General features: G+C 58.6%; 1 protein-coding gene across 7 annotated transcripts in view; it reads left to right on the plus strand.

The window, feature by feature from the left end:
• PCBP3 (poly(rC) binding protein 3) overlaps positions 1-10,960 on the plus strand; it is a 130,997-nt gene extending 120,037 nt beyond the window's left edge. For all 7 annotated transcript variants that reach the window (XM_032594800.1, XM_030329398.1, XM_030329397.1 and 4 more), the window contains 3 exons: positions 5,197-5,249; positions 8,953-9,122; positions 10,212-10,960. In XM_032594800.1, the coding sequence (XP_032450691.1) occupies positions 5,197-5,249; positions 8,953-9,122; positions 10,212-10,248 (260 nt within the window). In that variant the 3' untranslated portion in view covers positions 10,249-10,960. The remainder of the gene's footprint in view (positions 1-5,196; positions 5,250-8,952; positions 9,123-10,211) is intronic.
• Positions 10,961-23,921: the final 12,961 nt, after the last annotated feature.

Below are 23,921 nucleotides of genomic sequence, written 5' to 3' on the forward strand. Positions count from 1 at the left end.
GAGACGCCGGCTCTGATGATCAGAGCGCCCCACGTGGGTTCCATCGCGGTGCAGCCTTTAACTCAGTTCATGCAGAATTTAGCGAATGGGAATTAGAGACAAACTTTTACAGGATGTAGATACCGACCCTCACTGAGTTGCACATCTAGGTGGTAACGCACGTGTGCCTGCGAGCCCTCTGTCGTTTATATGGGATTTCGTACCGCTGCCCGGCGACTGCCTTCCGGAGACAGCTGGGACTCAAGGGCCTGGCTCGCCCGGGACCCACGGCCCCCATCCCGTCGGCCACCCACCTCCCCTGTCACGGCTCCCCCAGCACCGCCTCCGGGCCCCAAGGACACGGGGCACATGTGCACACGACCTCTTTAAGGGGTCCCTGTGATGACCTCCCACCCGAGGCCCCGTGGGACCCACAGGGAGAGCGTGCACACACACGTGTCCCACCATGGCAGCCGGTGGAGTAGGATGTGTGGTGACAAGGGGCGACGTCACCGCTGCTCCCAAAGCCAGCTCGGGCTCGCGTGGCGAAGTTTGACTCATCCAAGCACGTGGAATGTCAGCATATCGTGAGAGAGGATCCCTGCTGGGGCACGGGGTGCTGAGGCACAAGAGCAGATGTGTCTCCAAATCACCAGCTTAATTTCAGTACCTTCTTAAAGAGAAGTCTAATACTTTCCTCCCCCGGATCAAAATATACCAAGGTGAACCGATGGGACTCTTGTCGTTACGTCCGACCCAGATGAGGCTGTTCAGGAGTTCCTGTAAGGATGCAGACAGGACTGAGGAAATCTCTTAAATGACGTTTTGGGTGTCACTATTTATGGAATGTGTATAGACGCTTGAACAACCAAGTGATTGTACTGGAAGCGCCTTTGTGAAAAGAACGCGATAAAGAACAGAAACTTGATTTGGCAAAAGGAGACGACAATTTGGGATGAATTAGTTCATTCAGGACATGCCAACTGACCGCCCCCCCCTTCCCCGCCCAGGCAAGACGGGCCCCGGTAGGGTCTCTCATGGCAGAGACTGAGGACCGCGGTGCATCTGGTGTTGGGGACACGAGTGCCATAGGAGATGCAGGAAGAGGGGAGGAGGCCGTGGTGGGGGCAGGACCCCGCCGGCTGGTCTGGGACGGTCTTGAAGGCATCTGACCCGTGTGTCCTTAGGACCCTCTGGGCCCGTGGAGAGTAAACCAAGGGGCAGGGACAGAGGCAGGAGCCAGGAGCGGGGAGACAAGAGGTCTGGGGCTCTGGAATATTCTGACGGTACCAGCCGGGCTGCGACGGTTGGCTGCGTGTACAGACTCCGGGGTCTGGGCTGCGCTCGGACGCGCGTGGGGCCTGCCGGGAGGAAGGGGGGGTGTCCGCTGTGGACTTGGTGCTTGTGATGCCTCCAGACAAGGAGACAAGTGCTGAGGGCAGGGAGCCTGCCCAGCACGGGCTCTGTTGACCCTGTTTCCAGAGCAAAAGCGGATCCTGTCCTGTGAGTCGTCTGAGAAGTGGTCTTTGATGTGGCAGGCCCTGAGCTGACACTGGCAAAGCTAAAACTTGGGGGCCTGGCGACCAACTAGGCCTGTGTCTGCACTTAGAACACCGATGTCGGCTCACCGCTGCATCACGGGGCTGTCTGGGCCGCAGAGCAGTTCGGGGCAGAAGGCAGTTAGGGGCAGCTGGACCAGGGGTGCAGAGGGGGCCGAGAGCCCAGACACACACACACACACACACACACACATGCACACACACACACACGACCAGGGGTGCAGAGGGGGCTGAGAGCCCAGACACACACACACACACACACACACACACACACACACACACACGACCAGGGGTGCAGAGGGGGCCGAGAGCCCAGGGACACACACACACACACACACACACACACACACACACCACACACATGACCAGGGGTGCAGAGGGGGCCGAGAGCCCAGACACACACACACACACACACACACACACACACACCCGAGAGCCCAGACACACACACACACACACACACACACACGACCAGGGGTGCAGAGGGGGCCGAGAGCCCAGACCCACACACACACACACACACACACACACACACACACGACCAGGGGTGCAGAGGGGGCTGAGAGCCCAGACACACACACACACACACACACACACACACACGACCAAGGGTGCAGAGGGGGCCGAGAGCCCAGACACACACACACACACACACACACACGACCAGGGGTGCAGAGGGGGCTGAGAGCCCAGACACACACACACACACACACACACGACCAGGGGTGCAGAGGGGGCCGAGAGCCCAGGGACACACACACACACACACACACACACACACACACGACCAGGGGTGCAGAGGGGGCCGAGAGCCCAGACACACACACACACACACACACACACACACACCCGAGAGCCCAGACACACACACACACACACACACACACACACACACACATGACCAGGGGTGCAGAGGGGGCCGAGAGCCCAGACACACACACACACACACACACACACACACACACACGACCAGGGGTGCAGAGGGGGCCGAGAGCCCAGACCCACACACACACACACACACACACACACACACACACAATCAGGGGTGCAGAGGGGGCCGAGAGCCCAGACACACACACACACACACACACACACACACACACGACCAAGGGTGCAGAGGGGGCCGAGAGCCCAGACACACACACACACACACACACACACACACACACACACACACACGACCAGGGGTGCAGAGGGGGCTGAGAGCCCAGACACACACACACACACACACACACGACCAGGGGTGCAGAGGGGGCCGAGAGCCCAGGGACACACACACACACACACACACATGACCAGGGGTGCAGAGGGGGCCGAGAGCCCAGACACACACACACACACACACACACACACACACACGACCAGGGGTGCAGAGGGGGCCGAGAGCCCAGACCCACACACACACACACACACACACACACACGATCAGGGGTGCAGAGGGGGCCGAGAGCCCAGACACACACACACACACACACACACACACACACACACACACGACCAAGGGTGCAGAGGGGGCCGAGAGCCCAGACACACACACACACACACACACACACACACACACACGACCAGGGGTGCAGAGGGGGCTGAGAGCCCAGACACACACACACACACACACACACGACCAGGGGTGCAGAGGGGGCCGAGAGCCCAGGGACACACACACACACACACACACACACACACACGACCAGGGGTGCAGAGGGGGCCGAGAGCCCAGACACACACACACACACACACACACACACACACACGACCAGGGGTGCAGAGGGGGCCGAGAGCCCAGACCCACACACACACACACACACACACACACACACACACGATCAGGGGTGCAGAGGGGGCCGAGAGCCCAGACACACACACACACACACACACACACACACACACACACACATGACCAGGGGTGCAGAGGGGGCCGAGAGCCCAGACACGCACACACACACACACACGACCAGGGGTGCAGAGGGGGCCAAGAGCCCAGACACACACACACACACACACACACGACCAGGGGTGCAGAGGGGGCCGAGAGCCCAGACCCACACACACACACACACACACACACGATCAGGGGTGCAGAGGGGGCCGAGAGCCCAGACACACACACACACACACACACACACACACACACACACACACATGACCAGGGGTGCAGAGGGGGCCGAGAGCCCAGACACGCACACACACACACACACACAACCAGGGGTGCAGAGGGGGCCAAGAGCCCAGACACACACACACACACACACACACACACACACACGACCAGGGGTGCAGAGGGGGCCGAGAGCCCAGACCCACACACACACACACACACACACACACACACACACACACGATCAGGGGTGCAGAGGGGGCCGAGAGCCCAGACACACACACACACACACACACACACACACACGACCAGGGGTGCAGAGGGGGGCCGAGAGCCCAGACCCACACACACACACACACACACACACACACGATCAGGGGTGCAGAGGGGGCCGAGAGCCCAGACACACACACACACACACACACACACACACACACACACACATGACCAGGGGTGCAGAGGGGGCCGAGAGCCCAGACACGCACACACACACACACACGACCAGGGGTGCAGAGGGGGCCAAGAGCCCAGACACACACACACACACACACGACCAGGGGTGCAGAGGGGGCCGAGAGCCCAGACACACACACACACACACACACACACACACACACACACACACGACCAGGGGTGCAGAGGGGGCCGAGAGCCCAGACACACACACACACACACACACACACACCCGAGAGCCCAGACACACACACACACACACACACACACACACACACACACATGACCAGGGGTGCAGAGGGGGCCGAGAGCCCAGACCCACACACACACACACACACACACACACACACACACACACACGATCAGGGGTGCAGAGGGGGCCGAGAGCCCAGACACACACACACACACACACACACACACACACACACACATGACCAGGGGTGCAGAGGGGGCCGAGAGCCCAGACACGCACACACACACACACACGACCAGGGGTGCAGAGGGGGCCGAGAGCCCAGACACACACACACACACACACACGACCAGGGGTGCAGAGGGGGCCGAGAGCCCAGACACACACACACACACACACACACACGACCAGGGGTGCAGAGGGGGCCGAGAGCCCAGACACACACACACACACACACACACACACACACACCCGAGAGCCCAGACACACACACACACACACACACACACACACACACACACATGACCAGGGGTGCAGAGGGGGCCGAGAGCCCAGACACACACACACACACACACACACACACACACACACACGACCAGGGGTGCAGAGGGGGTCGAGAGCCCAGGGACACACACACACACACACACACACACACGTGCAAAGAGCCGCTCGGCACGGGTCCCCCAGCAGTCTGTGAGGGCATCCCGAGCCATCACGCACAGGAGTAAAACCACGAGGTGCCCACGCTCAGGCATTCTTTTCCTTGTTTCGAGAGAAGCTGGGGCTCCAGCGGTGGGTTGCGGTTTGGGACTGAGCTCACTCACAGAGCCTGGGCCCGTGTGGGCCGTGTGGGCGGGTGCTGGGCTTGACATGAGCCACCTGCTACCAGGCTAACCGTGTCCCCTTGGTGTGCCCAGGTCTGGACGTCAGCCCCCCGGCCAGTACTCACGAGCTCACCATTCCCAACGATGTGAGTATGCCTGAGCCCTCGCCCGCCCCCACCCTGCCCGGGACCACTCCCCACCTTCCCACGGCTAGGTACGATGTCCACAGACGGCATGTGATGTCACACCCCTGAGATACTAGACAGGAAAGGGGGGGTGGGGTTTTATTCAGGATTCAGATGCCAGAGCTGGCCACAGGCCCAAGACCCCCGAGTCTCCCATCTAAAGAGCCTGCTTCAGGGTTGGCCCTTAAGGAACAGGTGGTCCAGGAATGCTCTGGAGTGGACCTGCCCCGTGCACCCCGGGCCCCAGGGGGCCTGGGGTTCCCGCAAGCAGGGTGCCCCGGGTGTGTCTGGATGCCTGTATTCGGTGCCCACTGCCTGTTCCCACCCAGGGCTCAGCTGAGCCACATGCTCAGCCCTGCCCGCTTTGTCCTCCGAACCCTCGGATTATCCTAAAGATGCAGACTCTGATCCCAAACCAAGACACCGGGGTAGGTGTGGGCCACGTGTCCTGGAGGGACAGCTGTCCATGCCCGCACAGGAGGCTGCCGTGTGGGCGACGTGGCCTTCCCAGCTCACCTGTCATTTGGCCTCCTCAACCCTAGAACTGAGGCCTTTCCTGAGGATCCTTCACTGCTTTGCCCCTTGAACCAGCTGGGCAGGAAGTCCCGCCTCTTCCTTGAGAGAAGCACGGAGTCGTGGCCTCAGGGGGATGGTCCCTCGTGAGTGTGGACAGAGATGAGCAGTAGGGCAGGAGAGGAGTGAGGCATAGGGCCAGAGGAAGGGACCGCCCCCCACCCCCAGGAAACACCCCCTCGCCGGGGCCCTGGTGGCCAGCCGCAGGCCCAGGGCCTTCATGGGTGACGTGCTCCTGCGTCCTCCAAGGGAGAGTGTTTCTGCTCCCGGGGCTCCCTGCTCCGTCCTCCCGCGTGACGATCCTTGAGCAGCCCCCAGTCTTCACCCACGTGGTAGCTGTAGGGACCACTCTCTGCCGTGGGGCTTCTCCTCCCAGCCGCTGCTGAAACCATTGCGCTAACGACAGGCACCTTCCTCTTGTCCGGGCCTTCCTTCTAAGCAGAGATGAGCCCAGGGGGCAAACGGGACAGGATGAGGCTCTCTGGGAGAGCGGGCTGCATCCTGGGCACACACGTGCCACCTTGCCCACAGCGCCGTGCTGCCAGCCTCCTCCGGGGGAGGGTGTCTTCTTGGATCCGCGTGCTCTGAGGGGGCTCATCCTGGGAGGAGACCTTGTGACAGCTCTGCTGGGGACTTTCTCGTGCCCCCCCGCCCCGACCCCCCCCCCCCAGGGGAGGCACCTGTGCCCAGAGCCCATGTCCAGGTGCACACCTGCCATACCGCACATCTCCGTCCCTGGTCAAAGCTAGACTGCAGAGGGAGGTCCTGCCCACACCTACGTGTCGCCACAGCCTCTGGATGGCAGGCACGTGCAGTGACCTAAGTCACACGTAGGTTCCACAGTGTGGCCGCCTGCCGGCGAGGCCACAGGGACCCAGTTGGGGTCAGGGCCGGCAGCCGTGTGTGGGGCTGCCTGTGGTGGTGGTCCTGTACTCCCCTGGCCTTGGTATCATTGGCCTTGGGCTGGTGTCACTTTAGGCGCTCACTGCCTGTTTCAGAACTCACTTGGCCCATGCTGTCGCCGTGCATGCGGTTACCCTACACTTGGGCCCTGTCCCTGGTCCCCACCCACATCACCCAGAGACCTAAGGTTCAGACAGCGGTTCCTCTGGGGTTCAGCTTTGGATGCAGTTAGGAGGGACCGTGTTACTTGAAAGCATCTCTGTCACCTTCCTTTGGGTTCCTCTTGGGGCTCACGGTGAGAGCAGAGGGCTGGGCGTGGGCTGGGTGCCCGCAGGGTCAGGAGACCCAGAGAGGCCAGGTGCGGGGCCCCTAAGCTGCTCCCGCCAGATTAGGGAGGCCTCTTACTTGTCGCATCCCCTTTCTAGCTGCTGAGGACACAGCCACCAGCCACGAGAGCCATGTACTCAGCCCCATGTCCCTGTCGGTAGCGCTCGTGCTCTCAGTGTTGTCTGGAAGAGGGATGTGTTCCACCTGAGTGAGGAGTGAGGGGCGGCTTCGGGGCCGAGCCCCCAGCCCGGCAGAGGGGAGCTCAGGGCCCCTCAGGTGTGAGGCCCCCGGGAAGAATCAAGGGCTGGGCGTCAGGACGTTTTCAGCAAGAAAATAGGAAGAGGAAGATATTTGAGAGAACGCGGGTCTTCGTGCCAGACAGAGGAGATCATTTCCTCAAATAGGCTTTACTGGAGGAGAAAACAAGCCGGTTCTGCAGGAGGCTCTTAGCTCAGCTGGGGCTACTTGCACTGAAGGGGGAAGGTTCTAGAAGGGAGATTGGGCTGCTAGTGGCCAAAGTGTGAGGATGGGAGGGGAGGAAGCCCAGGGGCCCTCCTGAGCACTGGCATCTTCTGGGGACTGGCCCCACATGCTCCCTCCATCAGGGGCCGGTGCTGCCCCCATGCCAGCCCACAGGCCCAGCTGTCACCTGCCTGCCCCACTGGGGAGCCGCTCTCAAGATTCCTCTGCGGCCGGGGAAGGACAAGTCAAAGATCCAGAAGGGTGACCCTGGAAGTCACTCTCACAGACCTCGAGGGGTGGGGCCTGGTGTGCAGTGGGCGGGGCCTGGGTGGGGGCAAGGCCTCGGGAGATGGGGGCAGGAGGTAGAGGAAGCCGGGCAGCTCTGGAGCAGATGCGTCTCTCTGGACGTCTGGAGAGACTGATGGTGCGGTGAGACAGCCGACCTAACCCCAGAAAGGAGAGCAGAACTGAGATGCTGCAGGTCACCTTAGGGACGAGAGCGAGTCGGGATGCACCTGTGTCCCCACGAGCTGCGGTCACTGCCTAGGTGCTGAGGTGTGTCGTGTGTAAATGGGCTTCCTCCCCGCCCACCGTCCCACACCGTCTCCAGCCCCTCCGTCGGACGGCTCTGAGGCTGGAACAGAAGACTTCCCCACAGGGCTGCCCCGGGCCCGCCCCGGCCCGTGTGTGCTCTCAGAGCTGCCCTTGGCGGCCCCTGGCTAAGGGCAGCGCCCCGTTCTGCCCTTGGTAAACACCAAGAGGTGCCAGCTGCCCCCCTGTGGAGGCCTCTCTGGGGCCCTACTGCCCCCACACTGCAGGGTGGGCCCCCACAGAGAGTTGGTCTAGACCCCAGGCTGCCGTCCGGCCCCATGCGTGGCTGCCTCTGTGTCCCAAGGGGCCCCGGCTCTGGTCCTTCTGACTGCTTGATTCATGATGACTGACTACTCCTTCAGATGGCCAGAGTGCCCAGAGGTCACTGCATCCCACCTAAACGGGTCACACGGTGGGAAGGAAAGGGAACATCCGATGCGTCCTCAGACTTTCACCCAGGCTCATCAAGAGACAGGTTTAGGCAGCAACAAGCTTTAAACTGGCTTCAAACACTTCTCCAGCCGAGGACGCGGCCAAGAGGGCCCTGGTGCTGGCACCTGCGTGCTCCCCGGTGCCCAGGCCCTGAAGGACACCAGGGCAGGTGACACAGCAGGTGCCTCTCGGCCTGCGGACCTGTCAGGACTGTGGCAGCAGGGGCACCAGGCAGGGCCCAGCCGTCGGCAGCCTGGAGTTCGTGGAGTGGGGCGCAGACCAAGGTTAGGCTGTCCAGGGGCCTCCCCAGGGCCCTGTGCACACTCAGCTGGGGTGGGGGCCCTTCTCTAAGGAAGTCCTCTGTCCTTTTTTCTAGCTAATAGGCTGCATAATTGGACGCCAAGGGACCAAAATCAATGAAATTCGACAGATGTCTGGAGCTCAGATCAAAATCGCCAATGCCACAGAAGGGTCATCGGAGCGCCAGATCACCATCACGGGGACCCCAGCCAACATCAGCCTTGCCCAGTACCTCATCAACGCCAGGTGAGTGTTCACAAGGCCCTGCCCAACGTGTTGCTGGCAGACAGGGTGCTCAGGGGGACTGGAGGGCCCTGGTGGGAGCCCGGACCCCTGTCCCCTCTGAGGGCTTCTCTCTCCTGGCCGGGGGTGGGGGCGGGCGTGATGGAGACAGTCACCACACTGACTCGGGCCCCCACACCCCCTCTGCACATTCACACCTGACCGTTCACCATGGAGCGTCTCCAGTGCAGGGCTAGGTCGTTACAGGCCGGAGCGTTTCCGGGAAGGCCAGGGGTCAGCCACACACTTGGGTTGATTCGGTTATGTGGTTTCAGAGATCACAGTACCGGGCCATTCTGCTCCCACGCGCCCCTTCCCCGCCACCCAGACCCCGCTGAGCAGCGGATCCAGGGACTGTGTGAGGGTCAGAGGTTAGGCCGTGGGGCAGGTGAGGTCCTGGGGCTGGGACGCTCACCTCAGCTGCCCTGCCCAGGCGCGTGTCGGAGAGCACGGGTGACCACACCCGGGGAGGCAGGACCCTCCTCTTTAACTCGGAACGTCTGGGCTCTCAGAAGGCGGTCTCCACTCCGCGGTGCCCCTCCTGCAGCGGCTGCGTACAGATGGTTGTGGTGGCCTGTGCTTGTCCATGGGGTTATTGTCACTCCGCTGATGTGGTGACAGGGAAGGCAGACCCCGCCGACCTGGTCGCCGGTGGGTCCTCCTCCCTCTGCTCTGCTTTGGTCTCCAGTCATGGCCACACATCTGTCACAGCCAAGAGGGAGACGGACACAAAGGCTATAAGAACACACAGGGCTGAGCGCCTGGATGGCTCCGTGGGCCGAGGGTCTGACTCTTGATTTCAGCTCAGGTCATGATCTCACGGTGCGTGGGTTCGAGTGGGTTCGAGCCCCGTGTCGGGCTCTGTGCTAACAGCGCGGAACCTGCTTGGGATTCCCTCTCTCCCACTCCTTCTCTCCCTCCCCTGCTCCCTTTCTCTCTCCCAAGATAAATAAACTTAAAAAAAACAAAAACACACGAGGTGAGCCTTTCGCTTCTGGAGCCGTTTTATGAGAACATTGTGACCTGTCTCCTCTGTGCTTCTGTGTCTTCCAGGCTGACGTCTGAGGTCACTGGGATGGGCGCACTCTAATCCTGCCCTTCGGCCTCCGCTCCGTGAACCTGACCTCCACCCGGCTCGCACACTCTGTACAGACCGCCCACCTGCCCTGCGTCGCAAATATAAATAGAGGTTTTCTTTACTAACGAAAGTTATATGCCGTAGACATACACACCAACAGAGCAAATCTATATTCTCTCTGTGTCAGCTCCAGGCTCTGTCCCCGATACCTCTCTGGGAATTAATTTATGCTCGTCTGTTCATGCATTGGCATGCAGTGTTAATTATTTTAAATGCTTTGGGGGCATTCCCATCTGTGACATTTTAGAAATACTGTCCCTTAGTGTCAGTGTACCTGTTAAAGAATTGGTTTGACATTCCGACAGCACTTCCCACAAGCCGTCTCTCCCAGGACCGTGGTTGCTTTGAGCGGGTTCGCTCCCTCCCAGCTGTCCCCCCTCCCCGTGCTGACTCTGCTCCCCGAAGCCTGTGCTCGCTCCCACGTGCCCACCGGGCCTGCGCTGGGGGCAGGGGCGCGCTCCCTCTGTTGCGGGGAAGGAGAACGGAGGACAGGGTCCTAACCCACTGTGCAGGCGAGGCCGTGGGTGCTGGAGTCTTGACCTCACTGACTCGTCGCGTCACGTGCTGGGGCGCACGCGTGGGCCCCCAGGCGTCTTCCGGGGTGGCTGGCCAGGAAGCGCCTCTGCACCATGGCAGAGTTCAATAAATGTTGTGCGCTGCCCCCCACTGGCTCTGGCTCCTGTCTGTGCCCTCCACTCGACCCCGCCCCCGTGCGCACGCGCAGCCCCCCCCCCCCCCCCCCCCCCCCCCCCCCCGTGGCCGGCCTGCTGGCTACAGAAGCTGGTTCCTTCTCACATGGATTAGAATCTCATTCCCTCCCCAACTCTTCTTAAATATCTGGCTTGCAAGGTCGTTCTAGTGTTGCTTGTGCCAAACTTCCTAAAATGACAATAATGAAAACACCATTTCTAATTAGTAGAACTCACCTCTCCCACCACCACCACTGTGGGCTGGGGAGGCCGGGCCACGCACGGTGACAGTAGCCACCCCCCGGCCAGAGAGTGTGGCTCTCTGCCCGGCCTGCAGAGCCCCGTGCTCCACTCCAGAGCCGACGGTCAGGTCCGCTCACTGTGCTCCCCTCCAGAGCCTGCTGTGCCTCTTCCGGGCACTGAAGCCCCGGGTGGGACACCGGCACCGCCGTGGACAGCCCCCACACTCCCTCAGGACAGACAACAAAGGACCCAGGCCCCCGGCAGAGGGGGTACTCAAAGGCAGAGACCCTCAGCCTCTCCAGACCGAGCAGGCATCCAGTAGCCGGGGACGGCCTGCCCACAGTGCCTGCCTCTCAGGGCCCTTCCTGTCTGCCCTGGGTGCCCAGACCACCCGGACACCCTGGTCGAGGGTAGGGGCTCCAGGCCCAGGAGCTGGCGGGGACGTGGTGGACCCAGGGCCTCCTCCGGCGCTGGGGCAGTGGATGGCCAGTGGATGGCTTGAGTAAGCATCTTAGAAGGTGAAAGAGGCCGTGGACGGAGGGTAAAGCCGCGGTGGGGGGGGTCGGAAGTGGGGTGTTCTGGAGAAGAGCGGCAGAGGGGCAGCGGGAGCTCACGCAGGTAAAAAGAAGAGAGCGGGAGATACAGGAGTGTACCCCACGCGGCTGTCTGAGCGAGGGGGGCTGCGGGGACCGACGACGGAAGGTGGGGCTCGGGGCCACAGAGCACCGTGTTCCGGAGGCATCTCAGAGGAGAACTGACAGGATTCCCAACAGATCAGAAGTGGGCTGTGAAAGAGAGGGTCCAGGCGGGCAGGAAGGCTCTTGGTCTGAGCTCTAGAAAGACGACTCGCCGTCCATGAAGGGCAGGCTGTAGCGGTGGCCGGGGACGGGCACGCGGCTGGGCCTTGCTGGGGGTGACCGTGGAAACCTGGGCTCTGAGGTCCCCACAGTCCAGGCCGGAGACACGTGGAAGCAGGAGCCCGGGAGCGATTTGGGGAGCGCTGTGGGGGACTCCACGTGGGACACCTGGCAGGAGTCAGGAAGAGCGCCTGCATGTCACTGACCCCGGGGGATGCCCGGCCCCGTGGCGAGCTGGGCTCCAAGGAGTGGCCCCAAACCGCGGCGAGGAGGTGTCAGCAGGGCAGGCTCACACGCGCGTTGCCATGCACGTGTCTGTGTGGATGCATTCTTTCATTCCTCTTGGGTAAATAAATACCCGTGAGTGGAGGGCCTGGACCGTGTATGTGACAAGTATATTGTTTAACTGTTTAGGAAGTGTCTACATTGCTTCCAGGGGGTCGTACCATTTTACATTCTGTCCACAGTGCAGGGCGATTCCGGGAACGGCACGTCCTCAGCGACATTCGGCAATGCTCTGTCTCTCCTGTTAGCCATCCAGGGGCGTGTGAGGTGGTAGCTCATTGTGGCTTCAGTCTGCATTTCCCTGATGACCGTGACACTGAGTGTCCTTTCTTGTGCTTATTGACATCTGTACCTTCTTTGCTGAAGTGTGTGTTCAAAATTCTTGCCAGTTTCTTAGTGTGTTTTTTAATTAAGTTTTGAGTCTTTATATATTCTTTTTAAAAAAATTTTTTTAACATTTATTTTTGAGAGAGACAGAGTGCCAGCGGGGGAGGGGCAGAGGGAGAGGGAGACACAGAATCGGAAGGGGGCTCCAGGCTCCAGGCTCCAGGCTCGGAGCTGTCGGCACAGAGCCCAACGCGGGGCTCAAACCCACAAACTGCGAGATCATGACCTGAGTTGAAGTTGGATGCTTAACTGACTGAGCCACCCAGGCGCCCCAGAGAGTCTTGATATATTCTAACTAGGAGTCTTTTATCACATATACGCTTCACAAATCTTTTCTTCCAGTCTGTGACTTGTGTTTTCATTCTCTCCAGTGATGTCTTTTGAACAGAAGTTTTTAATTTTGATGAAGTCTGATTTATCAGTTTGTTGTTTCATGGACTGTGTTTTCAGTGTCTTATCTAAGACAAGAAAGATACGACTAACCCAAGATCACAAAGATTTTCTTGTATGTTTTCTTCTAGAAGTTTTGTGATTGTATGCCCCCTCTGAACTGCCTCCGTACCTTTATCAAAAAGCAGTTCTCCGTGTGTGGGGGGTCTGTTCTGGGCCCTCTGTTCTGTCCCATTGATCTCTTTTTTTTTTTTTTTTTAATTTTTTTTTTTCAACGTTTTTTTTTTTTTGGGACAGAGAGAGACAGAGCATGAACGGGGGAGGGGCAGAGAGAGAGGGAAACACAGAATCGGAAACAGGCTCCAGGCTCCGAGCCATCAGCCCAGAGCCCGACGCGGGGCTCGAACTCACGGACCGCGAGATCGTGACCTGGCTGAAGTCGGACGCTTAACCGACTGCGCCACCCAGGCGCCCCTGTCCCATTGATCTCTTGTTTACCTTTATGCCCCAACCAAATGGTCCTGATCACTTCGGCCCTGTAATGAGTCTTGAAATCAGGTAGCGTTCATCCTCCAAACGTGTTCTTTTTCAAAGTCGTTTTGACCATTCTAGGTCCTTTTACATTTCCATACGAATTTTAGAATCAGTTGCTAATTTTCCACACAAAAAGTGTGCTGGGGTTTTGATGGGGGTGGCGTGGAACTTGATTAATTTGATGGCGCCAGCAAGTGCGGAGAAGCAAAACTGATCTGTGTGTGTTAATCTCGTATCTTACGACCCGTGCAGCCCCGCGCCGGTTTGTCCGTCTGTCCTTGAGGTTCTGCCCACTTTAGCTTTTTTTGTCTTGAAACTCTGTTACCGGGTGCGAAAATGTCTAATGTCGTTGTGTCCTCCAGATGAGCTGGCCGCCTTGTTATCATGGGATGCATCCCTAGCAGGGTCCTCGTGTCCACGGTCCACTTGTCTGATGCTGAAGTAGCCGCTCCGGCTTCCTGTCGATGAGGGTCAGCGTGGGGTATTTTCCTCATCCTTTACTCAAGCTATTTGTGTTTTATAGTTCAAATCCATTTTCTTGTAGGTCTGGGTTTTTTTATCCAAACTGATCATCTTTCTGTTGGGATATCCAGACGCTCTACACAGGCCTGGATAATCATACTGTGATTATTAACGTATTTAGACTCCAGTCTATCGCATAGCTGTTTTCTATCGGTCCCACGTAGTCTCTGTTCTGTTTTTTGTCATTTCCTGAATTTTTCTAGATTCACTTAGTATTTTTATGATTCTCTTGTGTCTCCTACGTTGGCTTATTAGCTGTAACCCTTTGTTGTTTTTGAATTAGGGTTTACGGACGTGGCACAGACAGCCCCCCTTCGAATGACACACCGTTCCACATGCAGTACGCACACCTGAAGACAGCGCCCTCCCTTGATAACCGTGCCCCACATTTTACCCATGCACAGGTCATACGTGGTCATTATCGTTGTATAAAAACCCATGTCATACATTTTTAGAAGAGATGACATAGGAAAAGGTCTCTACTTCCCCACAGAGTTTCCCTCTGCAGTGACTCTCGTTTCCTTATGCAGACGCGGGTGTCTGCCCGAAGCGTCCCTCACCACTTCTTGCCGCACAGGCCCGCTGGTGGCCGTCTCCTTCCGGCGCTGTGTGTCCGCAAAGATCTCTACTTAATCTTTGTTCCTGAGAGAACGCCGGCTGGGTCTGCGATTCTGGTTTGGGTTTTGTGCGTTCAGCCCTTTGCAGATGCCGCTTCTCGGCCCCGTCACCCGCCTGGCTTCCAGCAGGACACCTGCTGCCAGCCCTGCCTGCTGCTCTGTGTGTGACGTGTCCTCTCCTTACGGCTCCTTCACTGTGTCTCCGTTACCGCCGGCTTTGGGCAGTTGAGTCTGGTGTGCAGGGTCGTTGCCTCACGTGGCCTGTGCCTGGTGTCCCGAGCTGTCGGGTGCTGCGTGGGTTGACGGTGTTTGTCAAATCGGGGGCGTTTCAGCCATTCTTTCCTCAGGTACGTTTTCTGCCCCCAGCTCACTCCTCCTCTCTTTCAGGGTCTCCAGTCACACGTCTGTTACAACCCCTCGAAGGGGCCCCAGCTCACTGCTGCTCTTTTCATTTTTAACTGTTTTCTCTGAGCAGTTTTCATTTTGACCATTTACAGAGATGCCTTCAAGTTCGTCAGCCGTTCTGCTGGGGCGACGAGGCCGCCATCCCCTCCGGTCCTTCCAGATGATCCTTTCTTTAACTTGAGGACCCTCCTGACACGCGTGCGCTGACGGGGCCCTGTGAATGCAGAAGAGGGACCTCCCCCTGCAGCTCTGTCCTTTCTGACACTCTGTCCTCCCGCTCACCCGCCCCGGTGTCTCCGGCAGCTGGCGAGTTCTTGTCCTCTCCACCTGCACCACGGCCCGGGGACTCTCCAGCCTCCACGGGGACAAGTGTGGGGCTCACCTGCTTTGCTTCCTTCTGCTCTGGGCTCGTTCCCTTTCGCTGCCCGCACCCACTGCGTGGAAAATCATTGTTCTGTTGCTTTCTGTTTTCTGTATTGGCTTTTCTTGTTTCACGCTGAAAGATAAATCCATTCCTTGGAGTTCCGTTTTGGTGAGAAGCAAAAGTCTCCTGGTTTGTTTTATTTGCCGCTGCATTTTTTAAGTTTATCAATTTAGAGAGTGTGTGTGTGCTCGTGTGCCAGAGGGGCAGAGAGAGAGAGAGAGAGAGAGAGAGAGAGAATCCCAAGCAAGCTCCTCACTCAGCGCAGAGCCTGATGTGGGGCTGGAACCCACAACCGTGAGATCAGGACCCGAGCCGAAACCAAGAGTCGGCCACTTAACAGACTGAACCCCCAGGCGCCCCTGTTTGCTGCTGCCTTTTGTATACACGTTCCCCGTTATTTTGATTAAATCTTCGTCAACTGTTTTGAATACGCTGACCACATTGTTTATTTTTCACGTTCACATTTCTCTAAGGGCTCTGATAAACTATGGAATTCAGAGTTAGTTTAATCATTTCAGTTACTTGAAAACTGCCATTTTTTATCAGGACCCCTGAAAGATGAACCTCTTTATTTTTTTTTTTCAACGTTTATTTATTTTTGGGACAGAGAGAGACAGAGCGTGAACGGGGGAGGGGCAGAGAGAGAGGGAGACACAGAATCGGAAACAGGCTCCAGGCTCCGAGCCATCAGCCCAGAGCCCGACGCGGGGCTCGAACTCCCGGACCCGCGAGATCGTGACCTGGCTGAAGTCGGACGCTCAACCGACTGCGCCACCCAGGCGCCCCAAGATGAACCTCTTTAAAACGTAGTCATTGCAGCACCCTGTGTGAGCGCCGGATGTTCCTTCTGGTCCCAGTGCCTCCTCTGACCTGTGTCATCCCGGGGAACATGGACTCCCGCCCGCTGAAGACACCAGATACCTGCCGTGTGAGGCTCACGGTCTGGCGGCTGCTGACACAACCGAGTCCGCCGGGTGGAACACAACTCACACGGAAAGCAGCAAAAGCGGCCGTTAGTCCCAGACGGGAAGTTGGGACCTCATCACCGTTTGACCATTTAAATTTTTCTCAGATTATCTGTTTGAGAAGCATCTCATTTGTCTATTGTAGAGCTCTCTCAAAATATACTGGGATTATGGTTTGTGAAATCAAACCGCCGTCTTCTTTTCTTCAGATTTTTTTCCTTAATTGAAGTGTAGTTGACACACAACATCACCTTAGTTTTGGTGCATAGGTCACGAGAACCACCTTCTCGAAGCAGCGCTCGTCACCTCAGGGCGCAGGGACGGGGTGGAGCCCTGCCACACGGACCCGTCCCCCACGGAGCCACGGCTGCACTCCCGCGAGCCCCGGGACAGCGCAGCCCAGCTTCACGCCTGTGCCTTCTTCCAGAATCTGAGTGTCCTGCCTCCTCTCTCGCATTCTCGGTGCCTCTATTGTCTTCGCAAGTGCGGTTCTTGTCTGTGCTGTTGTGATCTTGACCATCAGCTGTCGGTTCCTGTTTTCATTAGGAAAAGAGCTTCTGCCATTGTCTTTGACGTTCCACAGCTACGCCGCTCTCTGTTTGGGTGGCCTGTTGGCCTCTACCGGAGCTGTGGCCCAGGAGTCATTCTGAAAACACACCTGCTCGTGTGTCATTGGTGTCTGGCAACCCAAATGAACGTCGAAGTTGCCGCTACGTTGTTTGGGGCGGCAGGACAGCCATCCCGTTATGTGGGGACCGTGTTCACGGCCCCGAGTGGCGCGTAGGTGGGAGTCTTGCCACTAAAATGTTTGCTTCTGCACGCCATCTGTGATGCCGGGTGTTCCAGGCGTGTTTGCGTATCATTTCCTCTTGTGTCCGCACCCCTGGGGATTAGGAGACGCTCCCACCAACCCGATTTGGTGCTCAGCCCTCACTCCCTACATGTTCGGATGCCAGACACCTCACGCCTTGTTCTGTGCCCTTGATGGAGGGGCCCGGCCCTCATCTGGATGATGACGAACGTGTCAGACGTCCCCAGCTAGCGTCCGCCCCCGCGGCCCTTTCTGCTCTTTCCAGCCTTTTGTCTCTCCTTCCAGTTTGCAGATCATTCATTTCTGTTGGTCTAATCCGCTGTCAGGCCCATATTTGAGTTCTTCGCTTCATTCGCTGTGTTTTGAGTTCTCGGATGTCCGTTCAATTATTTTGTAGATTTCAACCACGTGCGTTTAGAGTCCTTGTGTGGCCACCGTATAATCTGGAACACCAGTGCGCCTGCTCCTGGTGTCTGTTTCCCCTTATTTCCCGGTGTGCCTGGTAAGTCCTGACAATAGACACCTACTGTGCGTGGGTGCTGTGGGTCGCAGGCTGCAGGGCTCTGGACGATTCCGTTTACCTCCGAGAAGGGACAGGTCAGCTCTACTCCACCAAGGGTGTGGGGTACAGATCTTGTGAGACCCGTCTACTTGGGGTTCACCCCTCCCTTAGGGCACAGCCCTCAGAGGTCCCGCCGAGGTCCGCCCCGGCAGGTTTTGGATTTGAATCGTCCTCCCCGGCACCGTCAGGTTACGGAAGGCCCCGCCCGGGTCTGAGCGGCTTTCCGCGTGGCTGGCGGCCTTTGCTGTGTGAGGATGAGAGTTGGCAGATGTCCTGGTGGGAGAGCCAGTGTCATGAAGCCGGCTCGGTTCTCTGAGCCCCCTTTCCAGAATGCTGACCTCCCCTCCACAGACTTCCTTCTCCCCAGGACCCCCTCCATTTTGGGCCATTGCTGAACCTCTCTTGTACCTTTGATAATTGTTTTAAGTCCAGTTTTTCTCACTGTTCTTGGTGGGGTTTTGCCTCCCGTGAGCTGCCCTGCCCCCTCGAGGTGGAGGTCCCGCCCGGGACTTGAAGGATGTCCAAGAAGCTCATGGTTGATGTAAAAAATCTCCGAGGCAGGATCTTTAGTTTTAAAAAAATTAAGGCAATGAAGACGTTAGTATCTAGTGGATTAAGTCTCCTTAGGGACTTGATAATGTCAGCGTGTCCATCGCCACATCTTCTCTTACCCCAGACGACATCCCTCAGTGTCTGCTCCTGGCCCTTTATTTGACGGTGTGCAGGGGCCAGGACGCCCTCCTCGGGACTAACCTGTGGTTTGCCGAACCCCGCCGAGACTGGCTGTCCCATAGCTTTAGACAAGGTGGCGAGGAGGTCAAGAGGTCTGCGGGAAAAGACTGGCCCCCCGACTCCCTGGCGGACCTCGAGGTGACAGGGCGGCTGGAGGTTTGCTGTAAGTGTATCTCACACGTGTAGGTAGTTCCACTGGCGGGACCGACAGAAGTTAGGGAGACACAGTACGTGCCCTGGTCAGCGTGAGGCAGCACCCCAGACTCACAGCTACGGTTCAGCTTGTCTGCTGCGTGCGCTGGTCCCCGATGTCACCCTCGGACGTGTCCCTCCATGTGGACAGTCCGCAGAGGGGTCCGCCTGGCAGGAGGCCGAGAACCAGTTCTATGCCCTGATGATCCCTAATTCACTCCACTTGGGGTGAACTCACCGCGACCTAAAACGAGGGGCAGGGAAGACACTTGCCAGGCAGAGGAGGCACCACGGCAGCCAGAGCCGCGCTGTCGGGCTGGTGTCGGGTCCAGGCCACAGACAAGCGCCACGGCTCGCTCTCCTCGAGTGACATGGGGCCGTGACTGCCTGCGTACCATGACGCACATGGCCCTTAGGGGTGACAGCTCACGGCTTTGATCCCAGAGTGCACGGCTCTGTAAAATCCACAGCGTGCAGTAGGGCACAGCGTGTTTGGGCAGGAAAGGGATCTCATGCTGAAAGGATTAAGAGGGGCTGTGTCCATTGACGAAAAGGCATGTGACCATGCGACAGGTAAAAACACATCTCACCTGAGCGGGTCTTGGCCTCCATTATGCAAAGTCTGAGCGGTTCTATTTGGCATCCTAAATTCTCCTGAAGTCCCTGGTGACCCTCAGCATTGCCCAGAGGATGGTTTGTCCTCACCACACTGTTTGGAGACAGAGCCCGACCGCAGCTCCTCTCCCCGTGGCCGCCTCCGCTGTCAGGGTCAGGTCCCTAGACGCTCTCCAGGCCCGAGGACTCGGAAAATGTTTAGGGTTGGCGCTGACCTCTCAGTGTCACCTGAGCGGCACTGACAGACACTTCCCGCCCTCAGGAGCCCGGGCCTAGGAGTGTTGTGGGGCGGGGGGGTGGGTGCCAAGGCTGGTGCCCCGGGTTTCCTGGGATGCAGGGTAGGGGGGACAGCCAGGATGCAGTCCCCCTGCCTTCCGGCTTGTCTTCCGTCGGCTCCCCGCAGCCCTGTGCTGTCACGGAGAGCTCGCTGGAAAAGAGCACACGCTCCTGGCGGTGTGACCGCCACCTCAGTGGCATCCCCCACAGTTTCCGGGCCATCCCCGGATTGTGCCATCCCCCACAATTTCCGTCCCCACAGACGGATCCAGAAGATGTATGGCATTCAGTTCGTTGTTGGCACTTCCTCCAATGAAGGGGGCTGACTGCCTGCACGTGGCCCTGCAGGGCGCTGGCCCAAGGGTGGGCGCAGGGATGTCGCCCCACAAGCTCATACCCGGCCTCTGCCTGGTACCGTTGGGCTCTGGCCATCACTGCCCAGGTCCGCTATTCCATGACAGCGTGCAGGTGGGAGGTACGGGTGCTCTCGGCAGAAGGAACGGCCACATGTCCTCTCAGGGGAGGGACGGCCCGTGTCCTCCCCGCAGAAGGAAGGGCCCCAGGAGCTCACAGCTGGAGGGAACGGCCAGGCAGCACCGCCGAGCACGCCGGAGGGGCTGAGCCCGAGAAGGAAGGGAGGAGCGTCCGATGCTCTGGTCCTGCAGGGGACCCAGCCAGGGACTGTGCCCCTGGGACTGTGGCCTGGGCAGACAGCAGACCTTGGACTGCTGGGACCACCCTCCCAGATGAGAGCACGCCCTGGCTGCACCTTGCACCCCTCAGGGAGGCCCTGAGACCGTGCACAGCAGGCTGGGTATGAGGGTTGTCCCTCCCTGGTCAGTCTGTCTCCTAGAACACAGCCTGGGTAGATGCCACCAGCCGCGGCCGTGCTCGTGAGAGGCCTGGAGTGGTCCTCAGGCCGGAAGGAAAGGGCCTCCCGGTGTCAGGACCCTCCCTGCCAAGCTCGCACAGATGCCGTGGCCTGGCACTGTTCCGTTCCTGTCCATCCGTGATTCTCCCTTCCTGCCCATGGGCACCCCCACGCCGTCACTCCCACGCCGTCACTCCCACGCCACGCCGTCACCCCCATGCCTCACCATCACGCCGTCACCCCCCATGCCACGCTGTCAGCCCCACGCCGTCAGCCCAGCAGAGGGATCATTGCTTTAAAAGAAAGACTGACGAAGAAGGAGACGGAGAAGAGAGATCTGTTAATAGCCATGGAGGGAAACATCAATTTAGCCTTCGTGGGCAGACACATCAGATGGGCAGACATTTCAGAAGAGGGGGGGCTGATTGCAGAAGGGTTTTATAAAGAATACACGGTGATTTAGTCATGGCGTTTTAGCTGCATTCGGGTGCGTGGGCAAAGGAGACCATTCATTGGTACATAAGATTTCAGAAAGTCCACAAACCCTAAAGCCTCCCTGTCAGATCACTGCCGTGCATCTTGTCTAGAGGGGCGACGACCTTAATGAAGTCTGGGGGAGAGGTGTCCTTAAGAAACGGCGTCAGTCCGGGGGCACCAGTAACGTTTGCTGCCAACGTCGCACCCTCGGTGCCCAGACGGATGACTGATTCCCGAACATGCCACACTGCTTCCTGCCCGGGAGTGGGAAGGCAGCTCTCTGTGCCGTCTCCCCTGACGCTCGGGGTCTGGTCTTCATTCGGAAACGTCCTGGGTTTCTGGCCGAGGACCGTGGGTCTCGGCGGGGACGCCTCCCAAATCTGTGCGGCGATGCTCACCTCCTGCGCTTCCTCGCCAGGGGAACCGGTGCCCCCGTCTTGATTCTTGGGAGGCGGCGGGGGAGAGACGTGGGGACCCCCACGGGCATTGGGGGAGTGGGTACGTGCCGGCCTGCGTGCCCAGACGCGTGCTCACCATCGCCAGTGTGTGCCCTTCACTGGGGCTGCTTCACCTCCCTGGGCCCTGCTTCCTGATGCCCGGGCCCCCTTCCATCGCCAGCGGGGGGCTGAGCCGCAGGGGGCTGCCAAGAAAGGGAGGGGCCCAGCGAGAGGCTGTTGGCTCTCAAGTTGGAACAGCTCCGTGTCAGCCTCGTGGCCGAAACCAACAGCTCCCGCCTTGCTCACTTCCCCACGAGCTCCAGGTCCCCTCCTTGGGGAGGGGCTCCGTACGTTGCCCTCATGGTGGGGGTGGGGGGGATGGGCGCTCCCCTGCCCTCCTCACGTGGCCTCAAAGGGCCTCGCGTCTCAGCCCGCCCCGCCGCACTCCTCCACCTGGGGAAGGCTGAGAACCCACTGCCGCCTAGGACCACAGCTCAACAGTGCAGTGCAAAGGACAGAAGCAGACTGTGAGTAGAATGCATGTCTTGGTTTGGTTTCTAGAACTTTCCAAACAGATGCTGAGCTATTAACAAGGAGAACAGCCATCCAGCTTGGAAGGAGTGGTTGGAAAATGCTGCTGAATTACTTTGGCATAGGAAATTTAGAATTTAAATTCGGTCCCAGATGTCAAGACCCGTCTGGAATATTTTTCCCATGGCATTTAAAAAATACTTCCTATGAAAAAGTTTAAAATATACAGAAAATTTGAGAAATTACATCACGAAGACCCATATGCCATCCACACCAGGGTTGCTTAAATTCGGCCTCTGCCTCTGTCTGTGACTCTCCTCTGTCTCTCTACCTCATTATTTGAAAGGAATCTGCAGACACTGCTCCCTCAATGTGTCTGCGTTCGTCTCCTTTTCTCCTAAGAACAAGGGCGTTCTCTTACAGAACACAGAATCGTCATCACAGCTCAGTTTGGTGTAAATACTAATACGGGGAAACTTCACCCACGTGGAGGCTGGGAGGGGGAGACTGGCCCTCGGCGCCGATCACAGGCCCAACAGAACCCTCCGCGGAGAGAACCACCAGGACGGCCCCCGGCAGGGAACGTGTGCGCCGCGGCCCCTACGGGGAATCCACAGCCCCCGCAGCTCAGCCGCGGGACGCCTCATCCCCCCAACCCCCTGCTTTCCTCCAGCGGACTTTCCTTCAAAACAACCTCCCGACTTCTTCCTTCTTCCCCCTCAAACAGCGTCCTTGCCCTTCGTTGGAATTGCCTGTGGTTTGCCAGAGCTCACGTGTCCCAAACCGCAATTCTCTGCTATTCCCAAATAACCTGTTTTGCTGGTAAAATGACCGACAGCTTTATTTTTAAGGTCGACGCTCCTCTATCCTCCGGTTGTCCCCACTTGTCACAAGCATGTCGTGTTTGGCTGCTGGCCTGAAAGAGGGTCCAGTCCGAGTTCACACGTGGCAATATTGTGTGCGTCTCTCCGCCTCTCCTAACCTGCCTCAGGACATTAACTTTAAAAATGTTTATGTTTAGTTTGCTCTGAAATCCACGCTTCGTGACGTTGAGTTCTGCACTGGCTCTCGGGATTGAAACCAGCCCCATCACCCCGTCGAAATTCTCTGGGGCCGCCCTTCCCGGTTCAACCCTTCTCTGCTCGGGGTCTGCGGTGGCCACAAGTCTCCTTCCTTCTCCGTGGGTGGTCTTTGCCAGAAGGCCACACGGATGGAGTCATTCACATGCAACCTCAGAGACCCGTTGCTCCTCACCGGGCACGACCCCAGTGACATTCACCCGAGGTCCCGTGCTTACAAGTCACGTCCGCGGCAAGTCCACTCAAACGCTCACCCACCGAAGGACATCTGGGTTGTTCGTAGCTTCCGCGTACGGGTGTTGTGAGGACGTGGGTCTTCACTTCTTGGGGACACTGTTGCCTGGTGCCTCGCTGTTCTGGAGCTAAATTCTTGGCTGCGGCCGCTCCTTCGTCGTCTGAAGTGTCTCCCTCTGCTCGCTCGGCGGGGCCTCGGCTGTTCTGATTCCTCGCTCCGTGCTCGCCGCCCCTCCAGTGACCCTCTTTCAGATTGTGCCTCTGCGGAAAGTCTGGCGTCCCCAGAAGGGCTTTCCTTCAACGAGCGGCGAGCAGGAGGAGGAAGGATGACAAGACCCCCGGGGACAGCCGGGCCACCCAGGAGCGACCAGTCCCGGGACACCCTCAGCTCCCCATCGGGGGCTGCCGTCTGCTCTCTCCTTTCAGTTGTGGGGGCCCCCAGCCCCATGTGAGGAGTGTGGCCGCTGCCTGGCCGGGGCTCCGAGTGAGA

This window comes from Lynx canadensis, chromosome C2 (genome assembly GCF_007474595.2).
Source record: "Lynx canadensis isolate LIC74 chromosome C2, mLynCan4.pri.v2, whole genome shotgun sequence".
In the NCBI taxonomy this organism is placed as follows: domain Eukaryota; kingdom Metazoa; phylum Chordata; class Mammalia; order Carnivora; family Felidae; genus Lynx; species Lynx canadensis.